Here is a 23229-nt window from a genome sequence, read left to right as displayed (position 1 = left end):
GTTGCTGAATAATATCAGAAATTTCCTTATCTAGAAAGGAATTAGTTTTCATCATTTATTTGTAAGTAAAATAGGTTGTTGAGTTTTTATGTAGAGATACTTAAATTGAATGAAACTATAGTTTATTTCAATGTTTATTCCAAAATATATCATTTATTAACACATTATACCTTTAGTACCTACAACGTGAGTTTTTTTCACTTTCTAAGAAAATTATTTTTTGTTTTTAATATTCGCAGTGTTGTGGTTTATGTTTAAAGTAGAGCCTTACATTGCGTGGAGAATGCTCAGTTGTCCTGCATAATTCAGTTTATCATATTTTCCTGTCTTCTCTTATTTGATTCATTTTTTTGGCCTAGTCGTTGTCTGTAATTTTCTCCTTTTAAAAGTAAAATTATAGAGTGATAATGCGCCTAGCCTCATTATTTTAAACAATTTGAGTCTCCTCAATGTTTTTGATGTATAGAAACAACAAAAAAGAATTTTCATCTGTAAAATGTCAAAACCTCACCAGTTCTTTAATGGTCCCTTTGAGGACATTCTTTTGTTTTAAACAGTTATTTTAATTGGCCTTTCTCCAATTAAATTGGCCTTTTAATTGGTCATCTTCATTAATGATATTTCTGTAGGAATTCCTCTGAGTTACAAAGGATTTAATTCAAGCCTACTTTCGAACTTTGAATAATCAACTAATTTCTTTTGAATCAACACCTTGTCAGGGTCTGGGAGTATACATACCTACTGTTACTATTATGATGCTGGTAGAAGATGTAAGACTCCTAGATCAGAGGTTTTATTACTATAGCATAGCAAATAGCATAAACATCATGTTGGCATTGGCTCGCCATGTCTCCCAAATCCCACAGGGGCGACACGGAGGGGCCCAGTTGAATCTTATACATACAGTGGGGTTGTGTCACGGCTTAGGCAACCCACTGCTTTTATAGTAAATGAAAGCAAAGCCGCTCTTTGTCTGGAAGGAAATGTCACCTCATCCATCAAGGTTGCTCACTGCAATCCTGAGAAATGGCCCAGTTTTAAAGAGTGGTCAAGACCTTGCATTCTTGGCATACCCAGCAACAACATGGAAGGACCTTGGAGGACTGTCTCTCACAACACACCTTTAATTTTATTACAGTAACTTGGATAGAAAATAACACTGCAATAAAGATTGATTAATCTAAGGCTCTCTGCATATAGTGGGTCTTGTCAGTCTTAGCAGAGTTATATTTCTTTTCCCTTTAAAGTATGATTTTTAAAAAATAACTTGCCTACTTCTAAATAATTTTGGACAGCTTTCAATAAATATGTTGGCACAATAAACAAAACAATTAACTAAAATATTAAAAGATAGGCTCTAAAAAGTATAAAAATGTTAGCCAAGGAAAGCCACAGATATTGAACAAAAAACTTAACTAATTATCTGTTAAGAATAAAAAGAAAACACAGTGGGCTACATGGCTCACATACTAGTGCTAGTAACCTTATCAGTTCCTCAGAGAAAAACGAACTTTTTCCTGGCTCTGAGTGGTTTGAGGAGTACACCACCAGAACCTTTGTATAAAAGGCCACATGATACACAATATCCTATATGCCAATTTCATAAGTATTCAGACACTATTTCACATATTATCTCTGAGTGAAAGCTGAAAGAATAGTATTTCAGCATAGTTCCAAAATTAAACTTTACAGAGTGGATTTGTTCGAGATTTGTGGTCATTTGACCTAATACAAACAAAGCATAGAACTTTGAGAAATTTCAGTGATAGTTAAACTGTGCCATAGACCAGTGGTTTTCAATCCATTTTTGAGGTAGAACGCTTCAAACAAAACTTGTAAAATGCTGAATGTATAAAACAGAGAAACTGTTTAAAACTTCTCTCATTAAAGCTGGGGTATGCCTACTTTTAAAGTTAGAGACTGAATTACACATATATCTTAATTGCAGGCCTACCTCTGTAGAGCTGTGCCAAATCATGGTATATTGAGGAAATCGCAAGTTGATCAGTCAGGCCTCAACTTAGGGTGTCAGTTATGACAATGATTAACTATGAATAGGAACACATGGCAAATACACGAACCAGTCCATAGATCCGCAGTTCTGAGGTGGGTGATGCCATCACAGACCTGGGCTCCTAATTTTATATCCTGTCTTCTGAGGTATGGGACTTTCATGCTCACGTGTCGTATCTCATGGCTTTTAGAAGGCTGATCCACCTACAGCCCTGTTTTCCAGGAATGGAGAAGGTGGAATAAAAGAGGGCAAAATTTGTATGCCAGCTTACTTTGACCCCTTTTAAAGAGCTTTCCCAGAAACCCTATCCAGAGATTTCCACTTAGTATCTCTTTTGTCGGAACTATATGAATGGTAATCTCAGCTTCAAGGAAGGCCAGGAAAATTAGTTTTTAGCTGAGCATATTGCCATCCTGAAGAAAATAGAGGTTATTAGTAAGGAATAAGGAGAGAATGGATAGCCAGTATCTGCTATGGCTAAATGGAACAGAGATACAGGAGATCACGCTGGGGAGTAGGTTAAGGTCAGATCATTTAGAACTTCATGCACCATGTTTAAGAGTTTAGACAGAATGATGTATTGATTAAAAGCAAGGACTTTGCAATTGAAAGGCCCTGAAATTGAATCTTGGCTTGTCCACTTATTAGCCATGTGAATTTGGGTACATTACCCCTTTCTGAACTTCGGTTACCTCATCTATAAAATAAATATGATACCCATTTTATAACGATAAATGAGATAATGCCTGACATAGAATAGGTGCCTAGCAAATTGTAACCTTTATTTTTATTCATACTTGATCAAGTGGAAGGATTTTAATGCTTTGAAAATGCTAGCATGCTAGCAGCATGTAGAGCATCAGTTTGCAATGAGGATGGGACTAGAGGCAAAGAAGACCTTTAGAAGGTACTTAAATTTATCTGGGTGAGAAATGATAAGGGCCAAAATTAAGGAGTTATTGGAGATGGAGAAAGAAACAAGGTTCCAGAGATATTTGGGGAGTAGATTCTTATGGGATATAATGACTGGATTTGAGCAAAGGGATGTTGAGAGATTGAGAGAGAAGCCCTGACATGACTTGGATAACTGGGAGAAGGGTGATGTAATGAGAAATGTGGAGGAAGAACACATTTTAAAGTGTAAAAGCATCATTTATCTTTTTGCATGTTTTGCATGTTGCATTTGAATGGACTGTACATCCATGTAAATACTCTTGGTAAATATTAGAGTTGTTTCCAACTTTTGCCAATTACAATGTTATGACCATCATTATACATGAATCCTGATTCATATGCATACGTTTTTGAAGATGTCTTCAACTTTGCCAGTAGTACCAATTTATTTTCTCATCAGCTGTGTATTATAATTCCTGATGCTTATCATTCATGTTGACACTTGTCATTGCCAGATTTTTGTCAATGAATATGAAGTAGTATTCATTAAGGTGCCTTTTAATAAGTTTATAGCTTTTGGGGTTTCCTCTCTTTTGAAGTGATTGTTCAGGGCTTTGGTGCATATTTCTATTGGGTTGTGCATCTTTTTCTTATAGATTTGTGAGTTCTTTTTATATTGTGGATGCTGGTCCTTCTTTCAGTTATCTTTGTGGGAGATAGCTTTTCCCACATGGTGTGTCTTTTTTTATTCGACATTGTCTTTTGATGAAAAGAACTTCCAATTTTAATGTCGGCATATTTACCAATATTTTTATTTATGGTTATGCTTTTTGTCTAAGAAATTGTCTTCTACCTCCACGGTTATGCATATATATTTTTGAGATTTCACTTATCTCTCATTTAATATTACTTTGAAAAGTATATGGTTATCAGATACCAGGCCAGTTGTGATAGACTGAATTGCCTTTTTGGTTTTGGAACTATCACCAGTTGAGATTGTTGTTTGATGTATCAGTGGGTTCAGCTAGAAATAACATAAACCACTGATGCTATTTTAAGCAGAAATATTTAATATAAGGAATCAGGTACTTATAAAATTATCGAGGAGCTGACCCCTGACCCCTATGAGTGATTTCAGAGCATTACTGTTGAATTGACCTGCTTAAGGAAATTACCTCTAGTTCAGTCAGGACACCATTGTTCTAACTGATGGCTCCATGGATCATACCACCTCAGCTGCAATCAATCCAGTGATCAAGAACCACTGACATAACAGGCTCCAGGGCTATTCTGTGCTGCCTCCTAGATCTGCACCAGCAAAAAGGATACCTCATGTACTGCCAATGTAACAGCTTAACTCAGCGCCAAATACATCTGATTGGCAGAATCTAAATTATATCCAGAATCCTGGCTGCAAGAGAGACTGGTAAATATACTTTTTAGCTGATCAGCTTCTGTATCACAGGAAGGAACACTAAAAGGAGGTTGGGGCACATGTTAAATTATGAGCCAATTATCTATCCATTTTAGCTCATCTGGTGATAGCCCCCCTGCCATATCTCCCCACCTTTGTATTATAATAAACTCCTGATACCTGTACATGAGCTTTATTCCAACTTCAATGGTTCTTTTCTTCTGAAAAAAATAGTATTTCATTAGCGCATCTAGTAGCTCATGTATATTTACTACAGATCTCTTTTGATATACTAGTCTATGTAATAATATAAGTTAAACCAAATAAAATAAATACTTAACTCAAGACAATATGGCTCTTAACTGTCACAAAAGCAAATACCTATCAATTCTTTTTAAAGATTGCAAAAAACTTTTCAAGGACTCCATTCCTCCTATACAGTATCATTAATTTTTCTGTATTTATTGGATCATGTCCATTAGTATAAAAGCATGCTCATAGTTATCTCCCATCTTAAAAAATAATACATACCAAAAACCCTTCCCTCTTTCCCCCCAAACACTGTTCTGGCAATTACTCTGTTTTCTGCCTCACTTTATAACCAAACTTCTCAAAATACGTAGTTGTATGTGCTTTCTCCTTTTCCTCATCTTTTATGTATATCTCAGTCCACACCAGTGTCACTTTTCTGTCCTCATCTCACTCAGCCTCTTGGAAGAATCGACACAATTGACCAATCCTTCCTTCTTAAAAACATTTTTTAGGGAAGAGTTTGTATCAAATTGATAATATTTCTTCTCTAAAAGTTTGGTAGAATCCACTCTGAAGTCATATGGGCTTGGAAGATTGTTGTTTTTGTTTGTTTGTTTGTTCTAATGTTGTTGTTGATGATAATAAATCAGGAGTTCAACTTTTTTTTTTGGCCATGCTGGGTGGCTTGTGGGATTTTTTTAGTTCCACATCCAGGGATTGAACCCAGGCCCTCGGCAGTGAGAGCATGGAGTCCTAACCACTGGACCACCAGGGAATTCCCAGGAGTTCAACTTTTAAAATAGAAGTACAGGGCTTCCCTGGTGGCGCAGTGGTTGAGAGTCCGCCTGACGATACAGGGGACACGGGTTCATGCCCCGGTCTGGGAAGATCCCACATGCCGCGGAGAGGCTGGGCCCGTGAGCCATGGCTGCTGAGCCTGTGCATCCGGAGCCTGTGCTCCACAACGGGAGAGGACACAACAGTGAGAAGCCCACGTACCACCAAAAAAAAAAAAAAAAAAATAGAAGTATAAAACTATTCAGGTTATCTTTTTCTTTTGTTAGTGATGTCTTTCAAGGAATTTGTCCATTTCCTCTAAGTCATTGCATTTACAGGTACAGAGTTGTTCCAAATAGTACCTTATCCTGGGACTTCCCTAGTGGCACAATGGTTAAGAATCCACCTGCCAATGCAGGAGACATGGGTTTGAGCCCTGGTCCAGGAAGATCCCACATGCTGCAGAGCAACTAAGCCTGTGCGCCACAACTACTGAGCCTGCACTCTAGAACCCGCGAGCCACACTACTGAGCCCAAGTGCCACAGCAACTGAAGCCCGCACACCTGGAGCCCGTGCTCCACAACAAGAGAAGCCACCGCAATGAGAAGCCCGCGCAACACAACAAAGAGTGGCTCCTGCTTGCCTCAACTAGAGAAAGCCCACATGCAGCAGTGAAGACCCAACACAGCGAAAATATTAATTAAAAAAATAGTACCTTATCCTTTGAATGTCTGTAGGATTTGTAATGATATCTTCTCTTTCATTATTGATATTAATAATGTGTGCTCTTTTTTCCTTTGTGACTAGAGCTTTAATCAATTTTATTAATCTTTTTGACAAACTAGATTTTGGTTTCATTGATTTTTTTTCCCGATATTCTGTTTTCTGTTTCATTTATTTCTGCCCTTTATTGTTTCCTTCTGTTTTTCCATGGATGGGATTTCCTCATCTTTTCTTCTAATTTCTCAAAGAGAAAACTTAGATCATTTATGTTAGACCTTTCTCCTTTTCTTATATATACATTTAATGCTATGAATTTCCCTTTTAAATTCAACTATAGCCGTATCCCACAAATTCTGATAGTTTTCATTATCATTCTAGTAAAAATATTTTCTATTTTCCTTTGTGAATTCTTCTTTGACTGATGGGTTGTTTAAAAGTCAGTAATTTAACATTTAAACGTTAAATGTTTCAGTTGATGTCCATTTTAGTTTTATTGTGGTCAAAAAACATACTAATGATATGTGCTCTGTTTTTTGGTTTCCCACTGCCACTTTTGCAGACTGGTCCCCTGTGGGTCTCCTCTGTGCCTGTGAAAGTTGTAGGGTGAGCCAACTACGTGGCAGAGATGCATCTCTTTCTCTTTGTGGTTTCCTTGCTCCTAAGATTACCCCTTGATTTCCATCTGCTCTGCCAGCTTTCAACTCTGTTCTCTGAAACTTCAGGCTTTCTGCTGTCTAAGCTAATCATGGTGAAGGTATGCACTCAATTAAGGAATACATCAAATTGAACAGATCTGCTGTGTGTAGCTCTGTCTTTCTGTACGTTCTCTCCTGGCTATTTTGTGGTGCCCCATGCACAGTGTACTTTTAGCTAGGCACTTGGAAAGTTTAATCTCTGAATTTGAGTCTCCTTCTTTCTGTGGTTTGATCACTGCCAAGATTTCCCATTTAAATTTCCTGATTTCCTGATGTTTTCTTAGCCTTGGAGTCTGACCTCTGGCACCTTTAGTTGATAAGCCTGCTGTTTCATCTTCCACTGTTTTCTGGAGTTATAGCTGTGAGATTTAGACAGCAGTATCAGACCAGAAAGCCACAAAGTCACACTTCTCACCCCTTCTTGTTACCATTTTTTCCAGATTAAACTTTCCCCTGGCTTTTCTCTGCTTTTGGATGCTTTCCAGTATCTTTAGTTTTGTTGTTGTTGTTTTTTGATATTTATTTATTTATTTGGCTGCACCAGGTCTTAGTTGCTGCATGCGGGATCTTTTAGTTGCTGCATGCGGGATCTTTTAGTTGTGGCATGCAGGATCTAGTTCCCTGACCAGGGATTGAACCCCTGGGGCCCCTGCATTGGGGGTGCGGAGTCTTAACCACTGGACCACCAGGAAGTCCCTTGTTGTTTTAAATCACATTTTTATAATTATTTTCTGTGGATGATTTGTGTGGCCACTTCACTACTACTCCACCCCATTACCTGAAGTTGTCCCCCGCAAAATGAATCACTTTCTTTTTTAAAAAAATTTTCACCTGAGACTCCAGGGGTGACATGTGACACATCTAGCCAATCCAAACATCATATTTCCCACACAACGATGGTTAAGTGATTGGTTAAGGAAGGCACATGAGACTAATCAAAGGCAAAGGGATTCCGTTCTGGGATTTTTACTGGGACAGGTGAGGGAGGATACCCTTTTGTCCCACAAACCTAAAAGGAAGGGCCTATCTGAGGAAGTAGAGCCAAGAGACGAAAGAGAAATTAAGTCCCAGTAAGCTTTCAGCCAATCTTCTTTATCTGAAGTGTGCCTTTTCCAAATGCTTTTATGTTATGTGAATCAATACGTTTACCTTTCACTTAGCCATTTTGAGCTGGATGTTTTGTACTTTTCAACCTAACTGATATACCCTCCATGATTGAATCCCAACTCAGGGTCTAAACCATGTTCTCTCTTAGTCTTAGAGGAACTGCATAAGGCTGATTTTCATGCTTTGTCTCAGATTAAGTGTCCTGAGACATTAATTAGAGAAATCTCCTCTGTTCATAGTGTCTAGGTAATTGCTCTACTGTTACCTGGTTTTGCACCTCGTAATTTCCTCCATAGTACTCTTCACAGTTTATAATTATAGATATGGTGTTGTTTTACTTATTTGTCCCTTCTTCTACATTTAAAAGGCAGGGACCATACGGTTTTTTTATTGATACGTATCCAGTCAGTGCCTGGAACAAAATATATGCTCAAGAAACAATTGTTGAAGAAAGGGAGGGAAGGAGAGGTGAACTTGCAGGAATAGGACTTGCAAATTAAATGATAAATTTACTCTAATTAATAAGTTTTCTAGGCTGTATTATGCTTTGCTCTGGTAATACCAAATAACTGTGCCGATTTTAGTTGGAGATGAGCATTATAAGCCACAGGGTAAAGAATCTTAAAAGATCAGACCTTACTGATGAGGCATTGAATAAATAAACCCTGAAAATCTAAAATTATTAATTAGAACTTCTTATTTAAAAGATGGAGCTTACGTTTACAGTCAATAGAGAACCATCAAGAGAGTGAGATAGGCTTATTCTTGAGGGTTTGGATATAAAGCCAAAGTTTTAGTCTCTTTGAGTATTTATATTATAGTGTGGACTATTATAACAATAATTATTTTTTAGTTGTCTATATTCTAGATATCTGTAAGTCACAAATAAAGGGCCTGGAATGTTCAACTGTCTAGCTTTTTTTGCCTTTCAGTAGATTTATTTAATGAAGGGTTTGATCACAAGGCACCAGGTATTTTTGAAATATATTTTACCTAACTTTAAAAAATTTTTATTTATTTATTTATTTATTTATTTATGGCTTCTTTGAGTCTTTGTTGCTGTGCGCAGCCTTCCTCTAGTTGTGGCAAGCAGGGGCTACTCTTCCTTGCGGTGAGTGCGCTTCTTATGGCAGTGGCTTCTCTCATTGCAGAGCATGGGCTGTAGGAGCATGAGCTTCCGTAGTAGTGGCATGCAGGTTCAGTAGTTGTGGCTCACAGGCTCTAGAGTGCAGGCTCAGTAGTTATGGTGCACGGGCTTAGTTGCTTCGCTGCATGTGGGATCTTCCTGGACCAGGGCTCAAACCCGTGTCCCCTGCATTGGCAGGCAGATTCTTAACCACTGCACCACTAGGGAAGTCCTTACCTAACTTTCATGAGTAGAACTTCAGAGTTTTAATTAGAATTTTACAGGTAAATTACTAAAGAAAGGTAGCCTTCAAATCAATTAAGTAATCTTAAAAATGAACCTAGGGTTATGGATAAAATTGTTTCCTCCTCCCCCCAAAAATATGTTGAAGTCTTAATCCCTGGTTCCTCAGAATGTGACCTGTTTGGAAACTGGGTCCTTAAAAGAGGTAATCAAGTTAAAATGAGGTTATTAGGGTGGGCTCTAAACCAAAATGACTGGTATCCTTATTAAAATGGGGGAATTTAGACACAGAGATGTGTACAGAAAGAAGCCCATGTGAAGACATAGGAAAAATGCCTGAGGTTACCAAAGTTAGGAGAGAAGAATGGAACAGATCCTTCCTTAGTGCCTTCAGAGGGAGCATGGCCTTTCCCACACCTTGCTTTCGGACTTTTGTAGCCTCCAGAACGGAGCCAATAAATTTCTGTTGTTCTAAGTCACCCAGTCTGTGGTACCTTGTTATGGTAGCCCCAGCAAATTAATATATGACTTCTATTTTAATGCACTACCATTTTTGATGATTAGCTGTACTTTGCAGGTTGTATACTAGAGGCTGATTTTGCAATGCTGTAAAAATATGCTGATAGTTTAAAGAACTGGAGAAAAGAGTTTAAAGACATGTTGCAACAAGTTTATGTAGCAATGAAAGGTGTGTTTCTCAAAGTTGGTTTTAGTAATTTTTGTTCATTATGGGAAAACTAAGACTTCTTTATTGAAACATAAGTAAAATAAGATTTTAGAATTAGATTGTTTTCACTGTTATTTTTTATATTTCATTATAAAAATAAAGTACATCTATATTTGATTTTAGAAATATATATAAAATATAGTGTAATTTTAGTATTTTAATCTGTGAACTCTAAATTCTTTCATTAGATCTAACAAAAATGCTTTTTTACAAAAGAGCAGCTGCTCCTATCTTTGAAGAATAGTCATTGCCTGAAGATTGATACGTCATTGGCTGAACTGAATCAAAATCTTGTTCACCATGTTGTGTTATGTAAAGTAGTAGATTTTGTTCCCAAGGCTACCTAGACTTTTAATGATTTTTTTTCTAATGAAAAGACTGTTTGAAAGGAAATTAGTAACTTTATATTGAATCCTGGCAGATACTAACTTAACCGAGTGATCAAAGTTAATATCACCAGCACCACATAGCAACACCACAGACCCCAGATATGTTGTGCTGAGAAGGACACATTGGGTACTCTTCCCAATCATGTTTAACCTCTTCTAATCATGAGAAAGCATCAGACAAACCCACGTTGAGATACATTCTACAAACTACCTGACTAGTACTCTTTAATGTATCAAGGTCATGAAAGCCAAGACTGAGAAACTGTCACAAATTGGAGAAAATTAAGGAGACACAGTAACTAAATGCAATGTGAGATCCTAGATTGGATCTTAGCACAGGAAAATGACACTAGTGGAAAAACTAATGAGATCTGAATAAATTCTTTATTTTAGTTAATTAATCAGGGTTAACTTCTTGGCTTTGAAAATTATTTTTTATCATACAAGATGTTAACACAGGGGAAGTTGGAACTCTGTACTATTTTTGCAACTTTTGTAAGTCTAAAATAATCTCAAACAAAATACTTAAAAATAAAATGAAAGACCTTATTTCCATACCATGCTTTTATAATGTTAAAATGTAAAGGTTAACTACTAAAAAAGTTATGAGAATAAAGGAATGAAATGAAGATTATTGGGGGGAAATATTTTGTTACCATTAGCTATAGAGTTCTTTCTGTTTGTTCTTTAATCAAAGTTCAAGTTCGTAGAATTTGTACATTGTGAGTTTCAGAATATTTAAACAATAATATGTTTAAGAATTTTAATATATGGGCCAATAATTTGAGCATTTCTTTAATTTACAGTAATTTCACTTTGTTTATTACGCTCGGTTATTACTAGTGTTAAAGTACTCTTGTAACCTGTATTTGAATGTGCTACCATTTTTGATCATTAACCATACTTTGCAGGCGGTATACTAGAGGCTGATTTTGCAATGCTGTAAAATGTGCTAACAGTTTAAAGAACTAGAGATAGGAGTTAGAAGACATGTTGCAACAAGTTCGTGTAGCAGTGAAAAAGTAAGGACATTTTTAGCACACAAAATCAGCATAGATAGAATTCTATCATAGTAAGCAGTCTCCTTGATTTTTTAAAAAAGATTAGATGCTTTAGGATACTTATTCCTTATAATCATTTTGTTTTAATTTGCTATTTGGACTTTTCCTGATTGATAGGAGATTCATCCACTGGTAGTGTAGGTTCAAGACATTAGTACAGTATTTATATTATTTTGTTCTTGTGGGGGAGGAAAACCCTTATTTTGTCATCGCGTGAAGTTCATTAATATTAATAAAGACACTTGCAGTTACCGTGCATTGCTACTGAGACACTGGCATTTTGTGTAACTGCTTTTAGTCACTTACATATAGATTGGCTAGTACAATCTGAAAAGCTCTGCTAAAAAGTAGTCAGCTTATTATAACAGAAGTTGAGGATTTAGACATTACAGACATATATTTTCATTATGCAGTACCTGCACATTGTTACCTGTCAGTTAAAATGGAAACTAATAAAAGTTGCATTTATAATATTGAAACTACGCTTGAATGTTAATATCTGTAAAAAAGAATAATTATGGTATTCTAAAACTATTTTCATTTTATGATGTAATTTATCAGTTTGCAAATGTGTTCTTTGAGCAAAATTGAAGAGTTTTAATCATAACAGGTTTTTATTTGGGAGGATCTTCTGATATTAGGTATATTAATGTAGAAAAAAGTTACTTCTCCAAAAGTAGGACATGCGAATATCCAAATAATTTTATTTTTGTAGTCATAAATCTAATAGAGCCAGTTTGGCTTGTGTTGTCTTTTGTTTCCTATAAGAAGATATTCTGCTCTTTTGTTAATACAGAATATGCTTTGTTTTAAATGTAGTTGTAGAGTTCACTGAGTCATCTCCAGTCTGTGATCAAAAATCCCCTGTGAACAGTAGCTTGAAGTTTCAAGACAGTTGGAGAAGGCAAAGGGCATTGTCCTGGCAATGAAACCAAAGGGTGTAATCGAAACAGCACCCTCTGCTGTATAACAAAAGATTAAAGCCACAACGTAGATGTCATTAAATTAGCTTCTAATTACCCAAAGAGCTTTTAGTAACATTGTGAATGCTTTTTATAATTGGAACAGAGAAAAAAAGTGAGGTATATTTTTATCACTTAAAGAATGACTCCTGGTTATTCTAGCTTTTTAAAGGAAGAGAGAAACAAAGAATTGAAAACTACCATTTTAGAGTTATCCACAGCAGGTATTATGAAGTATTATCCCTGCAACTGCTAACAGTTTGCTTTATACAGTGTTTTGTACAGAGTAAAAATGATTAAGAAATGATTCTTTCCTTTATAACCGTATACCCTAGTAATGGTATGTTGAAAGATTGTGAATAATCATGAATGTTCAAAGGAGGTCCAAAACATATCTGTCTGGGAGATTCAGGAATACTTCTTGGGCAATATTTTTTTGAGATGATTATGAAAGGATAGTTAAGGTTATAAAAGGCAAAAGAAGTCAAAGAGCATGTTATATAAGCATGGAGTGTCTGAAGAAGAAGAAATAATGTGACCCTAAATACAACAGTGGGAAACATTCATTAAGCACCTGTTATATTTCAGATTATGCCAGGTATTGGGGATTACCGAGATGAATGAGATTCAGTTTTGCTCTCAGGGAGCTAAAATCCTAGTTTAGAATTCATGTGCATAGAAGTGATAGTTAAAATAGTGGAAGCCCATGAAATGACTGAGGAAGAAAGCATAAAGAGGAAAAAAGAGACAGTTGGACAAAATCTTTAAGAATCTTACATTTAGAAAAAAGAAAACCCAATAAAGTGGACAGTAGTATTATGGAAAAATATAGTTAAGAAGAACATCAAAATAGTTCCATGACCCAGAGCTTAAGGGTAAACATGGGTTTTAATAAGGAAGAGGTAATCAGCAATGCCAGATTTATAGAGACAGGTTAAAAATGAGAAGGGCAAAGATTAATGGAATCTAGTGGTTAGGAAAACTTAAGTTCCTTTACAGACAAAATGGAAGGGAGGCTTGGACTTGGCACAGCTATTAAAGATTCTGAGAAGTGAGGAGGAAGTAGACATACAAGTGTAAGAGTTTTCTTTCAAGGTTAACAAGGAGAGATGCTCAGATGGGATTGAGAGGGAAGGAGATAGATAGGGTCAAGGGAGTGGTAGAAGATTGAGGGAGACCAACGGTCATGCTGAGAAATAAGGAAATGGAAATGTGGAAACCATGGTTAGAGTAAAATTTAAGAATTTAAGATCTTGGAGGTGGTAGAATTTTATGTGATCAAATCCAACATGTGGCCTAAATGGAATCAAGGAGAAATAAAAGGCCAAGTGGTAATTTAAAAAAAAAATTAGGACTCAGGGTTGGTGACATATAAGGCAAAAGGAAACTAGTAAGAAGCATCCTTGCAAGTTTAAATGAAAATTCAGGACAACTTCTATTCTGATGAAGCCCTTTGGAATCAGTCCCATGGATGTGCCTCTTCTGCTCTTAATGAGTAATCAATTCACTCAACATATTTATTGTATATCTACTGTGTACAAGACACTGTTTTAGGTATTTGGGATCTTTTACTAAGTCCTGTATGTGACAGTACCAGTTTATAATATTAAAATATTAACTAACTTGTTTTATATATTGTGGTATGAAAAACAGTCTTATACTATTTCAAGTATGTTCAAACCATTGAGTTCCTTAAGCCTAGGGATATGGCTTATTCATCCTTGTATGCTAATTACTAAATGTAGCACTTGGTGCTTAATAGATATGTTCATGAAATGTCTGAATTACGGAAACTGTTGAATAAAGAACAGAATAATTCTGGAAGGTTTTTACATGGAATTAGTAACTGGCTTTTTTTTTAAGGCAGTGGCAAAAACAATACTAAAATTATATGTAGTATTACAGAGCCTTTTAATGAGAAGGATATACTTTTTTGTATCACTGACTTTTATATTCCTGCTATAAAGGCAAAATTTAGTAAAGATTATTAAATGTAATATGAAATTATTTCCCTTCTGTTGTATAACTTTATCCATGTAAAGCAAAGAAGATCTCTAATGTGTGTTTTTAATAATGCATGGTATCATTGTAATCATTATAATGTGGGCCTGATATTCTTTACTAAATACAGACGTGAACCTTTTCTTACCAACAAGGAATAGGCCCTAATGATTCTCTTGTCACTTGAGTACTTTCTATGCTTTAATTATCTTCAAAAGTTTTATAAGAGAATAAGAAAATAGAGTAAGGTAGCTTCTTCGTAATTTTGCTAGGCATAGATATAACTCTGTGAACAAGACTATATTTTTTTCCCCATTTTGAATCTATGGTGAATAAAGCTCATATTTTGTTGAAATTTTATATTCATTTCTTTCTAGATATCACTCTTTTTAGAATTAAAAAAAGAACTTTTTAAATTTTCAAGTTGTGTAAGATCAATTCTTAATTATTGCTGCAAGAGTGACAACTTCATTTAGGTATTACTCATGTTTTCTGTTCATGAGACGCCAAGGTTTAAGCTCATTTATTTCTTCACAATTAGAAAATTAATGTTTTAACTATACATCTAAGAATGCTGCTTACTAGCAAGTATTTCTATAAGATTCTGACCCTTTATAATTTTAATGTGTTCTGAATTTTTATAATATTTTGTGTAGTTTTGAGCTTACCTCACACAACTTTTTGTATTAAGTCACTGCTACATATATATAGTTGACAAATATAATTTAAGAATTTTTATTTTATAAAATATAAATGAAAAATGATTCTAAAATTCGCAAACTGAATGTTTAGCTTAACTTGCTTATCAAGAAAACTGATGTAGAAGAAAATGTAACAGATCATAGTATGTTTATAAATAAAACATTTGATTAAGGACACGTCATTCAGGAAGTTGAATTGATTAGTGAGAATCGGGGATTTTATAGGCAATCACATGTGAAAATAAACACTGGCTCTTAATGTTACAGGCTCATTTTTTTAGAGAAACTAGCTGGGTTTTTGAGAATTTGTTCCCTCCCCCCAAAAAAAATCTACACAATCTTTCTGGTGCCATAGCACTAGTCTTAAAAATAGTGATATTTGAGTAACCTCCTTTCTTCCAGTAGCATGCCCTATTTTGTTTTGACTTAGCTTCAGTGCTAATTGCAGTCTAGAACTCTGATTACACAAAAGTACCAAATTCACAGATTTTCTGTTTAGGCTTTGATGAACAAAAACTAAGATTGGCTGACTTAGAAAATATACTCAAGTTTGTATCCTTCCCTTGTTCTCCTCCCTCAGTTTCTTTGTGAGCCTTCCTTGTAAGGGCACTTTGAGGATCTTCCATATGAGATCTACTTATTGCTTTGTTATAGTGGGACCTCAACCCTCAATCAGAACTTTTTACCCTGTAGGCTAATGTAAGATATACTTGATACAATCTATTTAAATCTTACTACTTCAATGAAAAATATAGTGTTATTTCAGTAAGGAATATAGGGCTTATATTAGTCAATGAGAGTACACTCTGACCTCTTTGATGACTTCCTCTTATTTTTCAGCGAATAAAAAAAGCAAAATGATAACAAAAAATATACTTATTTTTAAGTTGTGTTTTTAAATTTACTTTAAACATATTGTATTGAAACTATATTGCAGTGCATAGTCAGGTCTGATATAAACGGGATAATAAGGAAGCCTTATATTTATTTTAACACAGAGCACAATAGCTTTCATGCAGTAAATTCTTAAGATAGCCTGGAGTGTGGGTTTTGATATTCTGTTTTCACAGTATCAAGCCAGGGAAACTTAATTATTTCCCGGAAGTAAAAGGAAGATTTCTAAGTATTAACAAATCTCTGCCAAATCCCTACAAACTGTGAAAAATAAGTAGTGTTTTTGATGGTATAACACTGCAACTTGGGGTTATGACACTTAGTACTAGATTCTCTTTAGAGTAAACGTAGAGATTGAAAAACCACACATTTGGATTGAATATGAACTTTCTATCACAATGTTTAAAAATGATTTTTATATTGATAACCACCCTCGGATGCATTTAGAAATAAATTAGTAAGTTTATTTATTAAATCTTTATGCTGTCGTATACATTGCCTTATCAGGCTAGAATATAATCCATTTTTGGTATCAACTCTCCTCACCTAAAAGATGTTGGATGGAGAACATAGCTTCAATTCTGGCACATGGAAACTAGGAACTCTTGGCCTAGAGTGTATGACAGTTTGAATAGTGAATTGGTGACAGATTCTGGATTTATTTTATTGATTTTCAGCTTCGTATTAATTAGATGTTTTTATCTTCCTTCTTATGAGTAAAAAATTTTGATAAAATATTAATGTGCATGTATTAGCAGAAAGTTTGCCTCACTTCGGCAGGTCAAACTTTACAATTAGTGAAAATTATGTACTTAAAGCATCATTCTCAAATCTCAAAATTCAAAGTAAATAAGGTTATACCATTTGTTTTAATTATTTTTAGAGTACTTTCATGTTTCTAGAAACATTCTGCAGGGTTTGAAGAAATGCAAAAGAAAAAAGGTATAATAAAAATATGATAGATAAACGATTATAAATTTTAACCCACTATGAACGCTGAAATCAGATAAATCTCATCTGTTTTTTCTAATACAACTTTAAGTGTGTTTTTTTCCCTCCCAGGACATTTATTCAGAGCAGCTGGGGATCACCTGTTTAACCTGTCCACAGTGTCGAGTGCCTTCCCAGTGGTCAGCCACCCAGTCTTTGGTCTGCATTCAGCCAGCTCAGGGCATTCAGAATTTGGTGGTTTGGGGACACTTGGTACACCCACAGCCTTAGCTGCACATCCCCAACTAGCGTCTTTTCCAGGTAAACATCTGTTACAAACAGTGTTCAAGGAAAGGAGGAAAGCTTGAAAATGTTCAAGCAGTAGTTTGGTAATTAACTTGAATAAAAAGAATAGTATTATGCCTGGTATATTAAAGCTCTTGTGCAAGAATTAACTCAGTCCTTTTTATCCTGTGCAAAAAAATAAAACACACTCTGTGTGCTAGGTGGCAGCGCAACTGACTAGGTATTCAAGTGTTAAGCTAGAAAAATAGGCATCTGCCACAAACGTGAGTAATTAGGCCAGGTTTTTCTCATGCTTTTTATTGAAGTAGAAAAGTATATATATGGGAAGTATAGAGTTTGATTAATTAATCTCAGCTTTATTTGATTTTTTTAAAAAAATATTTAACTTACAGTGGAAAACTAGAGTCCAGTTCTTATAATGAATATACTTTTATTTTGAGTTCTCATTTCTCTGCATTTATAAGTAAGATGAGCTTGGCTCTTAAATTTCTATTTTTTTCATATTTCATTAAAACAACCATAGATTTGCACCACTTGCATGGCAGGAAGACCAGAATTATCCCAAATTCTACAGATTATGAGGATTCAGGAGTTCAGTAAGACACTAATTAAAGCTTAACTTAGACAAACATGCTATAATTTCTCTTGTTTATTATTTTGAAAGTCTAAACTTTAATGTGTTTCCAGTGATTGACTTTACCTTAATAAATTTTAGTTAAGGATGCATGATTTACTGTTATAGAAAGTAGTTTAAAAATTAGAGCATAATTTAGAGACAAATAGATCTGAATTTAAATCTGGCTTTGTTACCTTTTAGCTGTGTGACCTTGATTGAACAAGTAATCTGACCTCTCAGCCTCAGTTTTCTCATCTGAAAAATGAGAATAACAATAACTATAATAATAATAGTATCTGCCTCTTAGGGTTCTTGTGAAGATTAAAGGAGATAAGCCATGTTCAGTGCTGAATGCAGTGTTTAGCACACCTAATTAGTATGTAATTGGTAGCCATCATTGTTTTTACTGGTCAAGTGTTTCTTTAAAAGGAAACAAGTATATATGTACAATGGAAAGATGGCTAAGTATATACTTCAAGTACTATTTCTTGAGTCATATTATTTCTTTAATTCAGAGAGGAGATAGTAATGTGGCTAGAAAGTTAAAACGAAGTCTTAAACTAAGTCTTGACGTTTGCTTTAAAAATACTAATAGGAATTTATTTCAGTCAGTTTTGAGCATGGTTGCTTAGCAAGATGAGTATTCAATAGGTATTGGCTGAAATATAGGATTGCTGAATAAAAAATTAAAATAGATAATAGTAATATAGATAGTTGCTAGTACCTTAAATTTTTAAAATTGTTTTATCATAGTTTATTATATTTGATATAATTTGATATATAAAGTATTAATTACTTTTGAGCATTTCTAAACCACAATGTAATTATTGTATAATTAAAATTAAATTTCTTCTGCACTGAAAACATGGTTAACAGGTGTAAAGAGTTACTCATCTCAACTTCAATAATGTTGATACTTCCACTGTATAGAAAAAAATTTGATAACTTCCCTAGCCTACATAAACTATTCACTCATTCATTTCTTATACAAAGTTCTTTGAGCATCTACTATGTTCTGTGCAGTAGGCCAAGGCCTGAGGAACATACTAACATAGTATATGTTATGTTGCTTTTAGTTTTTAGGAGATAGATAAACAGACAATTATAAGACAGAGTCTTTAGTGGTAAAAGTGTGCCTGTATAAGCATACTTTTTTTGCCAAGTGAACAGAGACTATGCCTTGTTTTAGAGGCCTCATTTGTTTAAGTTGTACGTTTTGTATAACTTAAATTTAAATTTTCTATAATTAGTTTTATTCAAAAGGGTAACCAAAATGCCAAAATTTTTAAATCACCTACTAAATAAATGAAGACACACAGGAAGAAATTATTAGGAATTTTAAATGAGAAATAGTTTATTTTTAAATATTATCCACTTCTAAATTTGTCTGCATTTCAGATGACTAAATCAACATGCAAATTACTTAATGGATATTAGTATAGTAAAGTTTTTTTATATTGAAATAGTATTTCATGGTAAGTTCTTCTAAAACATTTACAGTTTTTAATCATTATATTTTTATATTACTGTGAATTTTCGTGAAGTATCTGGCTCTATCAAGTTTGAAAGATTTTAAAATTCTGCTGTCTTCTATGTTCAAATTGAGATTCAGTATATCCTCTGAAATATTAGAATCTTTCAGTTGAATATGATTAATGTTGTTACCATGCAGTTACTGCCCTTGAATACATTTAGAAATTCATCATGTGCTGGTTTATGTGATTCTTATTTTGTATATTTCATTTTATCAACAAGCTAGTTTGTGAGTGACGAAATTTTGTTTTTTTATTTTCTTAAATTTGGAAGAGAAATAAGCTCATCACTTAACAAAAATTCTGTTATTTCCCATGAATTATTAGAAGTGCTACCGTTTTCATCTTTTTATTTAATTGATCTTATTTACTTGTATTTTTACTCATGGTGTCACCTTATTTATAACATACACATTTTCCAGTTGTGTTTTTTTTCTAATCCCTATTGTGTGCTTATTTACCATTGACATTCTAAGTACATTTTTATGTTGTTTCTGAGTTTGATTATGTCTAAAATATTTGAGTCTTATTACACTTCAACTGCCTTACCGATTTGTTGGTTGTTTACAAAGTCTGAATGTTCAACTGTAATGCTTTAATTATAGACTCTATTTTAAATAATATGAATATTTCAGGGAACTGAAATTTCCTTTTTTATCAGCTAGGTAGGACCTAGTTTTCAAACCTACAAATAACAACAGATTCCAGCTGTGCTAATACAAGCCCCCAGTACATAGTTTTTCTTCCTATCTACATACAGTTCTTTCATCTAAACAGTAGATAAATGATTTATGGTTTTGTATAGTTATTCTTGGTTCAGTTCCCATCATTCAGCCACTGCTGAATATACATTGGTGTCATTTCACCAGCAGTGCCTTCCTGCAGTGCAGAAGAATAGCTTTTGCAGTTTTCTGCTTATACTGTTTTTTAGACCTTTCAGAATGTCAGTTACCATGAACATTTCACTTTTTTTTAAGCTAAACTTTTGCCTTTAGCAATGAAGGTGGACATCACTTAACATCCTATTTTTAATAAAGAGATATTCCTAGAAAAGCTTTAAAGATCATATAATACACTATACTGACAATATTGAATTTTTCCCATACTACATTATTGGGGGTTTTCCTCTAATTTTTTCGTGGTTATCAAGTCAATGAAAAGTATCCTATATCTCTTGGAAGATTAGCCTGAAAGGTAATAACTGATTTGGTAATTTAGCTGGTTAACCAATTGGAAAATATTCTTTCTGAGATTTTACATGAAGCAATACAAGACTGTCCATTGGGTTATTTCAAATTTCTTCTTAATCTTCACCCTTCCCTAAATAATGTATTCTATAAAATTTGTCTTCTCTCCTTTTCTAAAAGTTTTAACTAAAAGCCACTGTTTGAATATCTAAATTGCATTTGATGATTTTCTACCATTTAGTCATTTTACATTGATAAAACATTGTTATCTGTCATTTATAAGAGGAAGTATAAATAAAATTCAGGCTTTCTTCATTAACTTTAAGGGGAGAAACTTTATAAATCTTTTATATTTTAATGTGACTTAACTTGTTTTAAAAATCTTCTTTGAAGCACTTTTCATTGTTTACACACCACCACCCCCCAGAAAAAAAAAAAAAGGGCTTACTGATTTTGCTATCTCTGTTGTTTTGTTTGAGTATAGGATGTTTTCTTCCATAAATGCATTTGAGATATGCTAGATTAGAGTGATCTTCATATTATTATTTAAACCACCTGATTTATCAAAGCCAGCTTTATATTGTATGTAATTTAAGGAAATTCTTAACATAGGTTGTAGATGGTAACCTTAAATTCTAAGGTTTTAAAGTAGATTAAAATAGTCTTAAATATTCTGTTTCTTTACTAATTTAGAAAAATTATGATATAAGTCATCAAAGAGTCAAATAGTTCTTTAATATTCCAAGTTTTCCATTTTATTTTTAAAACCATAGACTACTTTTGTTCTTCATAAATTTGAACTCAAGGAAGCTGCTAAGTGAAGATCCTCGGGTACTCTTAATGAGCAGAATGATGAGTGTATAACTTCCAATCAGCTGTCTTATAATTAGAAAGATGATCAGAACTATGTGTAATTCAACAATTCTGTTCCAAGATGAAACTTGAAATTTTTTTTCAGGAATAAAATATAAAAAGCACTGTTAAATTAGCTAGAAAGTTAATTCAAATATTTTTGCTTGTTTGGTGTTTGGCTTTGAGGTGCAGAATGGTGGCGAACAACAGATGTTCATACGCGTGCAGGGGCAGCCTTCTTTCCACCATTACTGGGAATTCCACCACTGTTTGCTCCTCCAGCCCAGAATCATGATTCTTCTTCATTCCATACAAGGGCTTCGGGAAAAAGTAATCGAAATGGTCCTGAAAAAGGTATCCATGTTAACTTTAAGTGAAGTACTACAAGTCCTCCATTTCAATACCTATTTTTAATAGGGTTCAGATTTAGTAACAATTATGGGGCATTGTGCTAGACACTTTCACATTGTCTTGCTTAATCCTTATAATAACTCTTTGAGATTGGAAGCATTGTCATTTTGCAACTAAGGTTAAATAAGTTATTCAAGGAAGCACTGTTTACATGTTGACATTGCATAGCAGAATTTAACCCGGGTTTTCTAACTCCAAACTCCACTGCTTTTCCCTCTGTATCTCATTACCTCCTTCACGTTCACTCAATAAAATATGTTACTTTTTTTTCTGTAATTAAGCACTAAATTAATTAAAACTAATATGTTAGTACGCCTTTTTTCTTTTAAATTGTCATTAATATTTCATAGTTGATAACTTGTTAGAATACATTTGCAAATTATAATAGCATTTTAGATGGTTTATTATTACCTTTCTTTTCACTTAAGTAAGTGTTTGGGGAGTTTGCTCCGGAAGGGGGAATACTCGCATTTAATTATCTTTCTAAAAATTTTTAAATTGAAGTGAAATTCACATAAATGTAAAGTTAACCGTTTTAAACTGAACAATTCAGTGACATGTAATGCATTCATAGTGTTGTACAACCACCACCTCTATCTAGTTTCAAAACATTTTCATCACTCCAAAAGGAAACTTCATACCCGTTAACCAGTTTCTCTCTATTATTCCCTCTCCCAGTCCCTGGAAACCACTAGCTTGCACTCTATCTCTATAGATTTACCTGTTGTGAATATCTCATATAGATGGAATCATACAATTTGTGTCTGACTTCTTTCCCTTAGCATAATGTTTTCAAGAGTCATCCACATTGTGGCATATGTCATTACTTCATTCCTTTTAATGACTGAATAACATTCTCTTGCATAAACATATTTATTTTTACTTTCAAGGTGTAAATGGGTCAATAAATGGAAACAATGCATCGTCTGTATCTGGTATCAACACATCTGTACTATCCACTACTGCTTCAAGTTCTGTGGGACAAACTAAAAGTATAAGTTCAGGTGGAGGAAATCGAAAATGTAGTCAGGAACAAAACAAAACCCAGCCTTTGGATGCTAGAGCTGACAAAATCAAAGATAAGGTAAGTTCTTTGAGGCACAAATATATAACAGATCGATATAAGTATTCTAAAGATCAAGCCACCTGAATCTATGGAATAACTTTTTTATGAATTATCAACTCCTATTTTTATAGATATTCATTTTTATGGGGTGGTTTTAGTATTATGCATCTAAAAAATTAAAACTGTCAGCACCAGTATAAATAATACAAATAGTAGTCATAGATAAGATTTATTACTTAACACAGGCCAGTTCTGCTGTAATTGCTTTGCATATAATATCTATTTCAATCATCCTTATACCCCTACTGATGTAGGTACTATTATTATAAACTGGGAAAAGAGCCCCCA

General features: G+C 34.1%; 1 protein-coding gene across 43 annotated transcripts in view; it reads left to right on the top strand.

Moving 5' to 3' along the window:
• Positions 1-23229, top strand: part of BAZ2B (bromodomain adjacent to zinc finger domain 2B) — a 390894-nt gene that overhangs the window by 261651 nt on the left and 106014 nt on the right. For 21 of the 43 annotated variants that reach the window (XR_010839121.1, XR_010839120.1, XM_067026140.1 and 18 more), the window contains 3 exons: positions 17044-17232; positions 21591-21758; positions 22706-22899. Coding sequence is in view for 41 of the 43 variants with exons in the window: in XM_067026140.1 (XP_066882241.1) it covers positions 17044-17232; positions 21591-21758; positions 22706-22899 (551 nt within the window). In the remaining 2 variants the exon portion in view is untranslated. The remainder of the gene's footprint in view (positions 1-17043; positions 17233-21590; positions 21759-22705; positions 22900-23229) is intronic. The other 22 variants (XM_067026149.1, XM_067026143.1, XM_067026135.1 and 19 more) reach the window with 3 other exon arrangements.

This window comes from Kogia breviceps, chromosome 2 (assembly GCF_026419965.1).
Source record: "Kogia breviceps isolate mKogBre1 chromosome 2, mKogBre1 haplotype 1, whole genome shotgun sequence".
In the NCBI taxonomy this organism is placed as follows: domain Eukaryota; kingdom Metazoa; phylum Chordata; class Mammalia; order Artiodactyla; family Physeteridae; genus Kogia; species Kogia breviceps.
This window is presented reverse-complemented; position numbering and strand designations above follow the sequence as displayed.